At 40.6% G+C, this 17222-nt stretch overlaps 1 protein-coding gene across 3 annotated transcripts in view; it reads left to right on the plus strand.

Annotated features, from left to right (window-relative positions):
• clcn2c (chloride channel 2c) overlaps window positions 1-17222 on the plus strand; it is a 143748-nt gene that overhangs the window by 112840 nt on the left and 13686 nt on the right. For 2 of the 3 annotated variants that reach the window (XM_067451413.1, XM_067451414.1), the window contains exons 20-21: window positions 5757-5825; window positions 15855-15893. In XM_067451413.1, coding sequence (XP_067307514.1) covers window positions 5757-5825; window positions 15855-15893 — 108 coding nt within the window. The remainder of the gene's footprint in view (window positions 1-5756; window positions 5826-15854; window positions 15894-17222) is intronic. The other variant, XM_067451415.1, reaches the window with a different exon arrangement.

The following is a 17222-nucleotide window of genomic DNA, read 5'->3' on the forward strand; positions in this document are numbered from 1 at the left end:
CTCACACTCTCACGGACACACACACAAACTCACCCATTCACACTCTCACGGACACACACACACACACCCATTCACACTCTCACGGACACACACACACACACCCATTCACACTCTCACGGACACACACACATACTCACCCATTCACACTCTCACGGACACACACATACTCACACACACAAACACACTCAATCATACACACACTTGTGCACACACACTCACTCACACAATCACTCTCACACATACACACTAGCGCACACGCTCTCAAACACACTCGCTCACACAATCACACACTCACACACACACACACATTCACCCACTTACACTCTCACGGACACACTCACACACAAACACACTCAATCATACAAACACTTAAACACAAACACACTCAATCAGACACACTCGTGCACACACACTCACGGACAGTCGGACACACTCACTCACACACTCACTCACTTATGCACACACACTCACTCACTCTTGCAAAGACTCACTCACACACACAAACTCACTCACTCACGCACACTAGCAAACACACTCGCTCTCAAGCGCTCTCACGCTCTCAAACACACTCGCTCACACAATCACACACGCCCACTCACACACACACACGCTCTCAAACACACTCACTCACACAATCACACACGCCCACTCACACACACACACACGCTCTCAAACACACTCGCTCACACAATCACACACGCCCACTCACACACACACACGCTCTCAAACACACTCGCTCACACAATCACACACGCCCACTCACGCTCTCAAACACACTCGCTCACACAATCACACATTCTCACACACACACACACATTCACCCACTTACACTCTCACGGACACACTCTCACCCACAAACACACTCAATCATACACACTTAAACACAAACACACTCACACATACACACTTAAACACAAACACACTCAATCATACACGCACTTAAAAACAAACACACTCAATCACTCACGCACACACTCTCAAACACACTCGCTCACACAATCACACACTCACATGCACACACTCCCTCACTCACGCACACGCTCTGAAAACACACTCGCTCACACAATCACACACTCACATGCACACACTCCCTCACTCACGCACACGCTCTGAAAACACACTCGCTCACACAATCACACACTCACATGCACACACTCCCTCACTCACGCACACGCTCTGAAAACACACTCGCTCACACAATCACACACTCACATGCACACACTCCCTCACTCACGCACACGCTCTGAAAACACACTCGCTCACACAATCACACGCACACTCACTAACACTCACGCACACGCTCTCAAACACACTCGCTCACACAATCGCACACTCACACGCACACACTCACTCACTCACGCACGCGCTCTCAAACACACTCGCTCACACACTCACACACACACTCACATGCACTCACTCACTCACTCACTCACACACACACACACACACACACACACACACTCACGCACACGCTCTCAAACACACTCGCTCACACAATCACACACTCACTCACGCACACGCTCTCAAACACACTCGCTCACACAATCACACACTCACACGCACACACTCACTCACTCACTCTCAAACACACTCGCTCACACAATCACACACTCACTCACTCACTCTCAAACACACTCGCTCACACAATCACACACTCACACGCACACACTCACTCACTCACTCTCAAACACACTCGCTCACACAATCACACGCACACACTCACTCACTCACTCTCAAACACACTCGCTCACACAATCACACACTCACTCACTCACTCTCAAACACACTCGCTCACACAATCACACACTCACACGCACACACTCACTCACTCACGCACGCGCTCTCAAACACACTCACGCACACGCTCTCAAACACACTCACGCACGCGCTCTCAAACACACTCACGCACACGCTCTCAAACACACTCACGCACACGCTCTCAAACACACTCACGCACACGCTCTCAAACACACTCACGCACACGCTCTCAAACACACTCACGTACACGCTCTCAAACACACTCACGCACACGCTCTCAAACACACTCACGCACACGCTCTCAAACACACTCACGCACACGCTAGGGTTGTGCCGTTAGACGATAGTATCGTGTATCGACGATAGGCAGAGAGATCGCCGAAAGCTGAAGGTGTTGGCGATTTCAAGGCGATATTTGGCTCGCTCCCCATGAATATAATACATTTAAAAAAATCATTATTAAATGAAAATATTATGATCATAGTTATTATTATTATCATCATTACATTAATTGTACTTATTCTGCTTAGCCTACTATTCACATCAACATCACAGCGGGTGGTGTTGCACTCACAGGCTGTGCCGCATATACTGCGAGTGCAACACCACACGCTTTTAAAATGTAAAAATGAGTTACTCTTCAGTGAAAAAAATGTTTTTTAAAGACTAAAAAACTACGTAGTTTCAGAATTTAATTGCAAGGTGATCAACCTAGCCCTATATTCACAAATTCACATAAGCCACGGCGAAAACGGCATCATAATCAGGCTAAAGCATTTTTTTTTTCATAAATGTACATTTATTTTATACTTATAATAATACAATAACAAATAGCTATATTATAATTATAGGCTATAGCCTATAAATTTGAACAGAGCAATCAGTCAAAAAGTAAAAGCAGCTTTATTTCAAACGACTTAACGACGGAACAACAATGAACAAAAAATATTGCACTGGCCGTTAAGCTAAGATTTCTTGTTAAAGTGCAGTGAAATACTTAAATGTCAGCAGACAATGTATTTTCTAATAATGTGTTTTAGCCCTTGCCCGCTGTATGGGCTACAGAAATAAATAATCCGTTAAAATAGACAGGCTGCGACACCAGGTTGACGGTAGCCTAAAAATAATAAATAACGAAATAGGCTTTAATAAATAAAAAACACAATGAAAGAACTCAAATAAAACGGCAAAAAAAATTAAATCACCTCAAATGTATATGGCTACTCAAATGATCTTATTGCTAAAACAAACACAAGGCCAGAAACAATTAAAGACAACAATTATTGTTATGCAATTCAGGTATCTATTCCCAAAAATGTTTTGTAGCCTATAAAGAAAACCAGCTGGTTTACTCTCTCAGGTTTGAGAAGGTTGCGGTGGGAAATTATGTTGCCCGCTGCACTGAACACGCGTTCCGATGGAGCCCGTTTCACACATACTCCGTCTGCAGTGCGTGTGCGGCGCGTATTTTTTTCGTACCCATTTTAACGGGTGACAGCTTTCACACTGCACGCGGATGCGGTCCGTCAGTCCGTTAGGTGCGTTGCGTCTGCAGCAGTGCACAGATCGTTTTCGTACAGAGTCTATTTTTTGCTGCGCTGCGTTGCTGCATTAAAACGAACAGAACATTGTTCGCATTAAAATAAACATGTACTGACGCGAAAATCTAGTAATTTAACCACAGATGCGTATAATTTAAAATATAGGCCTACTCTTGTTTCAAAGTCAACACATGGCTTTTTTTCTCAAGTTAAGCAAGGAAACGAGACTGCAGGATTTCCTTTAAATGGTTTAAAAACGAAAGAAAAGACGAGAGTCGGCTGTTTTTGAATAGCCTATTGTAAGTTTCTAATTTAAAATGTTTGTGATTTAAGGCTATAACCTATGTTTAAATGTTTTGCCACTTGTGTGAGCTAAATCTAAATATGAATAAATGAATTTAATAAAATGCTGTTTATGCAGGCTAGTACGTTAACCTGACTTAGAAGAGTAAACAAAGAGAATTGCAATTCTGACGAGCCATGTTCAGTAAAAACTTTTGGACTTTCAATAAAAAATAATGAATAAATGCTGTGTTTGTGGTATGCAACAGCGGACCAGTTGCACACGGATTGCTTCACGGATGAACCTAACTAATACAAACACAACACATCTGGTTAACTAGAAGAGCGTCATTTCGTTTGTTAAATAAGAGGCGATCTGGCGCTCGTTGCCGTTTTCAGTGGTGCAGATTTCTCTCGTGGCTCGTGCATGTGCAGAGCACTTTAATCTAACTTTTTTATTCTTTCCGGTAAAATCACGAAACAAAATGCACAAAAACTGTCCCTGCTCTTCATGTACAATCACTGATGATATTCGGTTTTAAAGAGAAAAAAATACGAGGACTTAAAGGGTGCAAATCTATGCCTTTATTCACGTGAAAAATCTGGACACTAACGCTATATTGTGTTTAGATGCATCCCCTTATAATACGCCATAAAGTGTGTATCATATGCACACAAAAAACTGCGTAGCCTACCATTTGTAAGCCAAAGCTCATTTTGACGTACACATTCCACGAGATTGCACACTCGTACTATTTATAAGCATTTTCGTGAGACTGTCCCACCCACTTTTTAAAACAAAGTTATGCCACTGATTGCTCCGCCCCGACGCGATAAGATCGTGTATCGGCGATCTCACAGGCTGACGATATGACGATTGGAAAATTAGGAATATCGCCCAACACTAAGACAGACTTTAAGACACACTCACGCACACGCTCTCAAACACACTCACGCACACGCTCTCAAACACACTCACGCACACGCTCTCAAACACACTCACGCACACGCTCTCAAACACACTCACGCTCACTCACACACACACTCACTCACTCACACGCTCTCAAACACACTCGCTCACACAATCACACACTCACTCACTCACGCACACGCTCTCAAACACACTCACTCACTCGCTCTCAAACACACTCACGCACACACTCACGCACACGCTCTCAAACACACTCGCTCACACAATCACACATTCTCACGCGCACTCACTCACTCACGCACACGCTCTCAAACACACTCACGCACACGCTCTCAAACACACTCACGCTCACTCACACACACACTCACTCACGCTCTCAAACACACTCGCTCACACAATCACACACTCACTCACTCACGCACACGCTCTCAAACACACTCACTCACTCACTCTCAAACACACTCACGCACACGCTCTCAAACACACTCACGCACACGCTCTCAAACACACTCGCTCACACAATCACACATTCTCACGCGCACACTCACTCACTCACGCACACGCTCTCAAACACACTCGCTCACACAATCACACACTCACACGCACACACTCACTCACACACACACTCACTCACTCACACGCTCTCAAACACACTCGCTCACACAATCACACACTCACTCACTCACGCACACGCTCTCAAACACACTCACGCACACGCTCTCAAACACACTCACGCACACGCTCACTCACACACACACTCACACGCTCTCAAACACACTCGCTCACACAATCACACACTCACTCACTCACGCACACGCTCTCAAACACACTCACTCACTCTCAAACACACTCACTCACTCACTCGCTCACACAATCACACACTCACTCACTCACTCACTCGCTCACACAATCACACACTCACTCACTCGCTCACACAATCACACACTCACTCACTCGCTCACACAATCACACACACACTCACACGCTCTCAAACACACTCACTCACTCACTCGCTCACACAATCACACACTCACTCACTCACTCTCAAACACACTCGCTCACACAATCACACACTCTCACGCACACACTCACACACTCACTCACTCCCACAGGTTAATGTCATCACTGCAGTTGCGATCCGTCCCGCTCATCTGCTGCTGTAGTAGTAGTGATGTTTTACTCATCATTGTATGTAATATGAGGGTAATCGTTTGTGTGTCTGTTATTTCTTTTCCTCATGGAAGAATAATAACGTGGAGCACACAGTGGCTCCTGACTTCCGGCCGCCCAAACGTGTGAGGATTTCGGTCTTGGTAAGAGCCACGATTAAACACTGGCTCGTCAAATCATTGCGTCCTCATCTGTCATCATGTTGTTATCATACACGTCTCCCTCGTGCCTGCTCCTGACCTTTGACCCGATACACAAATAAATATTCCCTGGAGTTTACAGCAACACATTTACTCGCCCGAGATTCCAAGACGTTGTTAGTTTTTTATTGTGCTATAAACATTACACAGCACAGCTTCGTTGTTTTGATCGGTCTGCACTGGAGCAGGGTTCAAAGGTCAGTGTAATCTGAAGAACATGAGCAGAGACGAGGGAGACGACCAAGCATGCGTATCTGTCAATCATCAGCATGACATCAGAACTGCCCAATCAGTGTGAGTTGCATAAAAAGTGGGTGGAGCCAATATGCTTGTAGAGTTTAGATGGTAGTATTTTCACCTAAAAATGGTCATTCTGTCATCATTTACTCGCCCTCATGCCATTCCTCAGTTGATTTTCCTTAAGTTTTTGTTGAGTTAAACTCCTTCTGAATTGAATTGCTAAATATTTGTATTTAATAAGTTGAATTAATCAACTTGATTTAATAAGTTAAATGAATTGTATTTATTATAAGTTATGTGGTTTTACTTTATTTTACAGTACATGTACTTACCCAGGAAAGTTCTGGGTAAGTACAAGTGTTAAAGGTGTTAACCATAACACAAGTGTTAAAGGTGTTAACCATAACACAAGTGTTAAAGGTGTTAACCATGAAAGGTGTTAACTATAACACCTAAAATAAGGTATTAAGGTTAGATTCAGGGTTAGTACCCAGTGGAGAAGCGCTACCAGTAATGTTAAAGGGGTACTTCAGCGCTGGGAAGATGAATCTGTATTTAAACTGGGTCATTAATGTAGTAGAAATGTGAAATTATTTTTGAATTTGGTGCTTTTTAGACTGAGAAAAGACAGAAAATGTATTTTTGTCTCATGGGGATGAAAGACTACAATTCCCAGAATGCACTTGCATTGCTAGGGATGGGTATCGTTAAGGTTTTAACGGTATTACTACTCTTAACGATACTGCTTATCGGTCCGGTACTTTAGCGGTATTCTTATCGGTTCTTTTTGAGATTATACTATATATATATATATATCAGGGTTTTTCCTGGGTCAGAAATGGTCTTCGGTGGTGGCTGACCAGTCATAGTTATCCACACACACGCATGCACACGCACACACACACCCCAACAGTAAAAGTACCTACCCGCGTGATCTGTGAGCCCAGTACTGACAATAAATGTAAAATAAATGCAAACATTTTTTTTTGTTGCTTTTTGTTGCTCATCTAATTTTGATATCTCATTATGTATGATGTCTTGATGTTTGTTTCTTTAGTTCCTCATTTTTACACAGTTGGCATGGTTTACCGATTAATTATTTTGACAACAATTATTAAAAAGTAGCCAATAGTAACCAATAGTCTAATTCTCTGCCATAAACAATTTAACTTGCGTTGTTCTGCTTTCACCTTATTCCAGTCTAAACTAAAAACAAATTTGGTAGCTAATTTACTACACATTATATAAATACTCAAAATAAATGCATGAAAATCCTGTGGATTATTAAGACTTATTCTTACTAACTCCTCTTGTTTAATGGACTAAGCACACGTACGTTCTCATGTCAGAGGTGTTGTGAGTAAATGATTACACACCGATTCGTGAGGTCAGTGTTGGACAGATCAGTTCATTCAAATGAATCGGTTCAAATGAGTCATTCGTTTGCGAATCGGACAAAAGCGGACACGTTATGTGTGAACCCAGACTCTTAAAACAACGCAAAAGATTGATCACAGAAAACACTTCATAAGAATATTTTCCCGTTTATTTGAAAGTATGGTTCATGTCAGCTGCGTGTGCAAAACGTCTGTTCAGTCCAGCAGTAATTCAGGGAAAATATTGTGCGGACGCGCCACGTGGTGCACTGATTCAGTCTTCAGACCTTTTACCATTGTGTCAGTTCTGTTGATTTTGATTGATATGCGCGAGTGAGAAAGAGAGAGAACGGTGATGGTTTTGAAGACAGAGAGAGCGCGCGACTCTCTGCTCGTTCTCCGTCACTCAGTTAATGAGGGCGCACGTTAACTGAGTGTCAGAGCCACGCGCATTGGTAATCTACATCAAATAGACAAAAATTTTCAATGTAGGAAAAACACTATATATATATATATATATATATATATATATATATATATATATATATATATATATATATATATATATATACATACACACCACACACACACACACACACACACAATTAACAAAGATACACATTATATAGGCCTACACAGTGCTTTAATTTCCGGAAGAATTCTAGTAATCAAATGTAAAATAACACTGCATAGTTTATTATAGATAGCATAAATGAATGCTTAATAAAGCTGAAGTTATTCATTCAAGAGCTGTGAGTGATTTTCTCTCTGCATTTGGTTGTTTAATTCGCAGTAATTCGTCATCATGTTTATTTACACCGCTGCCTCTTTAAGACAGATGAGCAGATCTATAGGCGACTGATAATAGGCAGATGCACTACACTTTCTCCCGACTATAACCATAATAACTACGTCCATTTTAGACACAAACTGTGTTTAAGAGACTCTCCAAGCCGGTCATTTTGACACCGATGTTTGTGGACATTTGATCGTTTAGACGCGAGTGTGAAACCGAAAGTGTAATTTGCTCGTCTCGTTGCGGCTGTTTCGGAGCGAGCGCCGACTTGGGAACAACCTCCTGTGCACATTTTTGTGCTTTTAATCGCTCTTTTTATTATTAAACGCGTCCCACAATTTACCAACAGTATATAGACTGTATTTTACAAGAATCCCTGATCGTGCTGATTCTGTCATTATGTGTGAGTTATAGGGAGAAATGACAGCGTAGGCTACTGCTGCAAAGGGAATTAAGTTGCGCTAGACATAAATATTATTATTATAATCTTTGCCAAAATCTAAAGCCAAAATCTAAAATAAAATCACATTATCACAATCTAGTGTAAAGTGTAACCAGGCTGTTTGAATGTTTAGTTCTGTCCTCCGTCATCACTCATTAGGGCTGTCGTTTTGCACTCTCTCTCTCTCTCTCCAAAACCGACAGCAGAACTGATAATGTCCGAGCTTATCGATACAACAGTCTTTCAAAATTCAGCCCCGGGGCCCGTTTAATACTGGGTTTCGGTACCCATCCCAACCTACAAGGCCACTCCCAAAGCCACCGCTACTGGATTACTTGCCCACCGCGTTCATCTTCATAAAATCAGTTCAGTTAGAGAACAGACACTACACTGAAAAACTGAACATGCGTGTTCAATATAATGTGAATGAGCCGAGCGAGAGTCACGGCACAAGAGACACGGCGTGTTAAGTAAAAAACCTTTGGCTTGATGTTTTGCCAAAAAATTGTTTTGTCACAAAGCAAACATCTCACTATCCACTAGCTGCCAGTCCCCTGAACACACTGTAAAAAAACACGGTCTCTGTAGTACGCACAAGCTCTACAAACTCCAACAAAAGCAAACTTGGCCAATCTAGACAACGAACCATAATAAACAGTGCTCCAGCCAATAACCAACAAGAATGATTTGGGAGTGGAGGTTTTGGGGTTAATGCGCGTGCATGAAGGGGTGTGTGTGTAGAAGAGAGAAGCATAAAGAGGGAAGTTCGAATTATATGATTTTGATATGGCCGACACACAACCAAAGAGACGACATTCTGATGGACAACTTGCAACGAAAAAGGAAAATATGAAGGAACGCGCAAAGTCTCGAATTTACATCAGAAAAGTAAAGCACGATCATTCGAATATACTCCCAGGTTTCTACTGATACAAAGCCATATGCTAAATCACTGAAGTAACTCTTTAACAAAATTGAACCTTATTGTAAAGTTTTTAATCTACAGTCACTGACAAAAGTCTTGTCGTTTATCTATTTTCTAGAAATACCTGATATTAACCTGACTTTTAATTAATTAATTGGTGTTAGAAATAGCTCATATATAAAAGCTAAAACCCTCCCAAATGATGTTTAATGCACTGAAATAAATAATTTTCACAGAAAAAATATTTATAATTTAATCAAGACAGAAAGGTCAAATTTTGGCAAGACAAAAGTTTTGTCGTCTATACAGAAATTGAACAAATTTACTGCAAATACAAAAATATGTTAGCAAATTAAGTTGTGGTGCTGTGAGATCCAAATTTAATATCTTGTATGACTTCCATGAGCTTGAAGGACTGCATCCATGCGGTTTGGCAAGGATTCATACAATTTATTGATGAAGTCATCAGGAATAGCTAAGAAAGCAGTCTTGCATGCCTCCCAGAGTTCATCAATATTCTTTGGTTTGGTCTTCCATGCGTCCTCTTTCATCCTACCCCACATATGCTCAATGATGTTCATGTCTGGTGACTGGGCTGGCCAATCCTGGAGCATCTTGATCTTCTTCGCCTTGAGGAACTTTGATGTGGAGATGGAAGTATGCGATGGAGCACCGTCCTGCTGCAGAATTTGGCCTCTTTTATGGTTGGGAATAAGAGGTAGCTAAGATTTCTTGGTATTTTGCCTTCCACCCTGCAGATCTCTCGCACACCGCCATACTGGATGTAACCCCAGACCATAATTTTTCCGCCACCAAACTTCACTGTTTTCTGGGTGAATCTCGGATCCATTCTGGCTCCAGTAGGTCTCCTGCAATATTTGCGGCGACTGTGGTGTAATTCAACAGAAGATTCATCTGAAAAATCCACCTTCTGCCACTTTTCCAGCGTCCATCCTTTTAGCAGGCTGTGGGCCTTGGCAAATGCCACACGGTTTTTCAATTGTCTTTTGTTTAGTGCTGGCTTCTGGACACTGATTCGACCATGGAGGCCATTTCGAGACAGAATCCGACAAACTGTTCTGGTTGACACAGGGACTTGAGGTGACCAGGTCTCGTGGAGCTCTGCTGCAGTGGAAAATGGGCTGGCCTTGGATTTTCAAGCCAACAAACGGTCCTCTCGAGCAGTTGTCTTGCGGGGTCTGCCTGACCTGGGCTTGTCAAAAACGTCTCCAGTCTCTTCAAATCTTTTTTTTATCCTCTGTACTTGACGCTGAGACACATTGAAGGTGTCTGCCTCATCAGCAGTGGATCTGGTCTTCAGCCTCTTGATAATCAAAACTTTAGTCTCAGGGTGAATCTTAGGCATGTTTGCAGAGGTCTAGTTGCAGTTGATGTGAAGGTCTAGTGTACTGGGGTTCTTTTTATACACACTTGAGACCTAATTGATCCATTATTAGTCACAGGTGAAGCTCATATGACAAGGTGACAACACTTATGTCTTTGCAAAAATTGACTCAATGGGCTTTACCAAGCTGTGAATATTAGTATACTTTTTGAAAGTTTAGTTTTTCACTGAAACATTATCACAAAAGCTGGTGGGATTAAAATTAACCATTTCTTGTAAAAAAAAATCTTGATTAGAAATATATTTCTGCGGCACTTTAGGTCAATTTGTACACAAGCGACAAGACTTTTGTCAGGGACTGTATTTATGAAAAATAAATAACTTAACCTTGATGTTTAACCCTCTGATGCTCTTTGTTTTCTAGAGTTGTTTTATTTAATTGGAATGGTATGAAACTTAAAGGGTTAGTTCACCCAAAAATGTAATTTCTGTCATTCTGTCCTGTGGTTGGACAGCCGTCAGACCTCCGTTCATCTTCACACACAGATGAAGATATTAGTGTTGAAATCCGATGGCTCAGAAAGGCCTTGAATGACACCAATGTCATTTCCTCTCTTAGCCACTAAAGACACTAAAGAAACATTTTATGAAGCGATTACAGTAGTAACGACTTATATAGTGACAGGCGATTTCAAAAGACTGCTCTGTAAAGCTACGAACCGTTATGAATCATAGCAACTCTCAACGGCCTCTAGGAATAATACGGTTTTATAAAAGCTATTTATTTGTTGTAAAGTGTAATAATCATCTCAGAAAAAATAAATTCTAATGTCAGGCGCAGTGGAAGTACAAATCAGAAAAAGTTGGGACAGTTTGGAAAACGCAAATAAAAAAAGAAAGTAGTGATTTCTAAATTTACTTTGACTTGTATTTCATTGCAGACAATATGAACACAAAATATTTCATTTTTTGTCGGGTCAACTTCATGTCATTTGTAAATATGCATCTTTTCCTGTCATTCAGACCTGCAACACATTTAAAAAAAAGTTGGGACAGGAGCAATTTAGGGCTAGTAATGAGGTAAAAGGGTTAAATAATGATGTGATTTGAAACAGGTGATGTCAACAGGTAATTGAAATTATGATTTGGTACAAAAGCAGCATCCAAGAAAGATCTAATCCTTTAGGAGCAAAGATGGGCCGAGGATCGCCAGTTTGCCAACAAATACGTGAGAAAATTATTGAAATGTTTAAAAACAATGTTCCTCAAAGAAAGATAGGAAGCGATTTGGATATTTCACATTCAACAGTGCATAACATAATTACAAGATTCAAGGAATCTGGAGGAATTTCAGTGCGTAAAGGACAAGGCCGCAAGCCTAAGCTGAACAACCGTGATCTCCGATCCCTCAGGCGGCACTGCATCAAGAATCGTCATTCATCTATAAGCGATATCACCACATGGGCTCAGGACTACTTTGGCAAACCTTTGTCAAGTACCACAATACGTAGTTACATCCACAAATGCCAGTTAAAACTGTCCTGTGCCAAAAGGAAGCCTTATGTTAACAGTGTCCAGAAGCACCGTCGACTTCTCTGGGCTCGGAGGCATCTGGGATGGACCATCACACAGTGGAAATGTGTACTGTGGTCAAATGAATCAGTATTTCAGGTATTTTTGGGGAGGAATGGACGCCATGTGCTCCGGACCAAAGAAGAAAAGGATCATCCAGACTGTTACCAGCAACAAGTCCAAAAGCCAGGGTCTGTCATGGTATGGGGTTGTGTCAGTGCCCTTGGCAAAGGTAACGTCACTTCTGTGAAAAGTACATAGAGATTTTGGAGCATAATATGCTGCCTTCAAGAAGATATCTTTTCCAGGGAAGTCCATGCATATTTCAACAAGACAATGCAAAACCACATTCTGCACACATTACAAAGTCCTGGCTGCGGAGGAAGAGGGTACGGGTACTTGACTGGCCTGCCTGCAGTCCCGACCTGTCTCCAATAGAGAATGTGTGCCACATTTTGAAGCGCAAAATGCGACAACGAAGACCCCGTACTGTTGCCCACCTTAAGACTTGTTTGCAGGAAGAATGGGACAAAATTACACCTGAAACACTTCATCACTTGGTGTCTTCAGTCCCTAAACGTCTTTTAAGTGTTGTGAAAAGGAATGGCAACATTACAAAGTGGTAAATGCTTTACTGTCCCAACTTTTTTTGAAATGTGTTGCAGGTCTGAATGACAGGAAAGGATGCATATTTACAAATGACATGAAGTTGACCAGACAAAACATGAAATATTTTGTGTTCATATTGTCTGCAATGAAATACAAGTCAAAGTAAATGTAGAAATCACTACTTTCTTTTTTTATTTGCGTTTTCCAAACTGTCCCAACTTTTTCTGATTTGGGGTTGTAATTGATTGTTTGCTTACATGGGTTTAGGGACAGTGTCATTATGCCAACATTATCTTCATAACTTCTTATGAAATAAAAAGTTTATCCCTCAGAAAAATTTACTTTCCTCTTGTCAACATGCTTGGTGTGTGTGAGTGCGGCGCGCGGTGTACGTCACATAAGGACACACACTCAAAAGTAATCCGGTCAGGTCGTGTACATGGTGAAATGTTTCGTTTGATCGATTCATGAAAAGGTTTGTCCACCCATCTTAAAACGATTACAATTTCATTGAGTTTGGGCATTTTTATTACGATCGAGGTGTTTATATGGAGCATTTTCATTCAGATTGGACTTTTAAACAATTACAGTGCTCCATGTAAACGCACCCGACTGTAAAAAATTGCGCTACATGGCACTTTAAAAACCGGATAGTTTATTTATAGTTCGATTAGGGATATTTCACGTCATCTTCGAATGCATATTCGAATATCGAATAAAAAGTGACAGCCCTAGTTCAAACCGTTCAAAGCTTCACGAAGCAGTGTTTTCAAAAACGTTCATCACTATATAGGTCATTGTTTTAAGGTTTTTTTTAGCAGAAAAACTATTCTCGTGTCTTCCTAAAATGATTGTAGAGCCGCTGTAGTGAGATGGGCTTTGTAACGACGTCTTTAGTGCCTTTATGGGTCTTGAGAGAGGAAATGACATTGGTGTCAATGAAGGCCTTTCTGAGCCATCGGATTTCAACACTAATATCTTCATCTGTGTGTGAAGATGAGCGGGTGTCCAACCACAGGAGAAATTAATGACAGAAATTACATTTTGGGTGATCTAACCCTTTAACAAAGATAAATAGAAAGCGGAGTTCATTTAAAGTGTCTGATGTTGAATGACCCACACATCTTCTGTAAACCAAACCACAATGTTTGGCCAAAATGTATTTCTGAAAGCTCAACTAGTATGTCAGTGGTGATGTCAGACATGTTGCTATGGAAATACTCTTACGTACTTTGCAGCATGATGAACATTAACAGCTACATAATGATAAACCTGAAGCTTCTGTGACGGCAATGGAAATCTATAATATTTGAGTGTTGCTGATTTTACTGTAAAAAAAAAAAATAGCCTTGTGTGTTGTAGTTGTTTTGGGCTGATCGTGTCTACAGGCACTTTTCAAATGCATCTAATGGCCACAAATCCTGACGATACACTCTCTCTCACACACACACACACACACACACACACACACACACACACACACACACACACACACACACAATCGCAGCGTTTCTCAGGTACTCGTGCAGTAAATGGAGCGAGAGAATGATCCCGACCCGCAGGCCTTCGCTCTGCTCATTTGATTACGCTCACATTTCTACAAAAACCAGCGCTAATGGAGGGATGTTTTATTAATGTGAAGATGTATTCGCCGATGTGTGTGTGTGTGTGTGTAATGCACTTCTTTTCTATGAAAAAGTGCGACTGCAGGGTGATCTCATCGATTAAATTTAGTCTCCAAGAGATGAAGAGGAAGTGTGACCTGTCGACGCTCAGAGCTACTGAATCGGATATCATATATTAGCATTACATATCGTTAAAACACAACCACATATTCAACTCTAAATGCACTGGAAAAGATTTACTAAAATATTTGCTAGTAAAAGTAATAGTTTGTCAAGTCACCTTTATTTCTGTAGTGCTTTATAGAATACAGACCGTTTCAAATCAGCTTCACAGAGGCTTTTTAAGCCTGTAAGTTTCGGGATTGAGAGGGAACATTCAGGCATGTTGTGTTTTACTTAATGTCATTGCAAACCAGTATATCTGAGTGTGAGAGTGTGTGTGTCTGTATGTGTGTTTGAGTTTGTGTGAGAGTGTATGTGTATGTGTGTTTGAGTTTGTGTCTGTATTGTATGTGTGTGTGTGTCTGTGTGAGTGTGTATGTACGTGTGTTTGTGTATGTATGTATATATCCGTGTGAGTGTGTGTGTGTGTGTATGTGTGTGAGTGTCTCTGTGTGTTTGAGTTTGTGTCTGTATTTGTATGTGTGTGTCTGTCTGTGTGAATGTTTATATTTGTGTGCGTGTGTCTGTGTGTGTGTGTGTCTGTACGCGTGTGTGTACATGTCCAAACCTATATATACACTATACTTTTATTTATACTGTACACTATACTTGTGAGGGCCAAATGTCCACACTTAGTGAAATATTATGACAACCGACTAGTAAGGACATTTGACTGGTCCTCAGTAGTTATACATTCTTATAAATCAGTCAAAAGAGTTTGTATTTAAATCTAGTGTTTAGCACTTGTCTCTGCAATGGATTGGTTTAGGGCTTGGGTTTAGGCCATTGAAAATATCATTAACTGATATAAATGGAAGTCTATGCAATGCCCTCAGTAATATATTAAAACAAGTGTGTGTGTGTGTGTCTTTCTCTTCAGGAGGATCCAGACGCAGAAGATGACATGACTCTTGGAGAGGTGAGGACATTTCAAAACTTGCAGCTGTATTAGTGAAAACCTATAGATGTGTTTTACGAACTGCTCAGTGGAGGACACTGAGTATTTACTACATACAGGGCTCGACATTAACGCTTGTCCGGGACAAGTGGATTTTTTGAAGGGACAAGTGAAAAATAATTTTACTTGCCTGACAGACAAGTGGCGATCGATAGTCGATAATAATATAAGATGAACTGACGATAATAAGGTTGCGCTGTTGACACTCGTGCAGCCTCTCGAGGAGAAATCACAACTCTAGAGCGTTTCAGCCGTTTCCTGAATACCATCACGACTGAAACTGACACTGCTTTCATATGACAGTTTCATAAACAATTAATAACATTCACTTACATTTACATTCACTTAGTCACTTACATTTTAGATGCAATATTGAGTGCTTTTGTTTGATTTCAGCAGCAAAAATCGTTCACACACAGCAGAACCGTAACGCGTCTCACAGCAACAAGTGTGTTACTGAACGATTCAGTGTTTGAATGAATCGTTTGAATGAACGACTCAATCGCTCCTTAAGACGGCCACCTGCCGTCACCTACTGGAGGTTTAGTTTCATGCTTAAACATACTTTCCAACATTTCTTTTTTTGTCTATTCAAAACTACAAATCTCAAAACATTATTTAATGCAGTTGTAATTTTTCAGTGTAAATTTAGTTTTATTGTTAACAGCCCTTATAGTGTCTTAATTTAATTTAATGTATTGATCAAATTTAACAATATAAAATTAAACCTGAAGCATAGCCTATATTTAATAAGATTAGGGGAAATGCCCTTTATAAAAGATAAAAATATCACACATTTCAAATGATTCAATAAAAAAATTAAAATGCGCAAATATGCAGATTTAAATATGTCAAAGCTGATTGAACACTGGTGAGAATATTGCTTCAAAATAACAACACACACACACACACACACACACACACACACACACACACACACGCACACACACACACAATTAAAAAAATATCGAACTTTTTTCCGGACAAGCAAATTTTTTACTCAGACAAGTAAATGAGCGATTTACTTGTCGAACAGGCTTAATGTCAAGCCCTGACATATTTGCTCAATGTTAAAATTAGTTGAACTAGCTAACATTTTTATTAACTAACATTAACAAGGTTAAGAAATACTGTAAAATATATTGCTCATTGTTATTTAATACATTAACTACAGTGTAAAAAATTTAAACGGAAAATGTACTGGTAATTTTCTGCCAGTACATTATCTAGTCATTTTACGGAAATTTCCGATAACCCTTAAAACACAAATTAATGCAATGTGTAATTCAA

This window comes from Pseudorasbora parva, chromosome 8, assembly GCF_024679245.1.
Source record: "Pseudorasbora parva isolate DD20220531a chromosome 8, ASM2467924v1, whole genome shotgun sequence".
Classification (NCBI taxonomy): domain Eukaryota; kingdom Metazoa; phylum Chordata; class Actinopteri; order Cypriniformes; family Gobionidae; genus Pseudorasbora; species Pseudorasbora parva.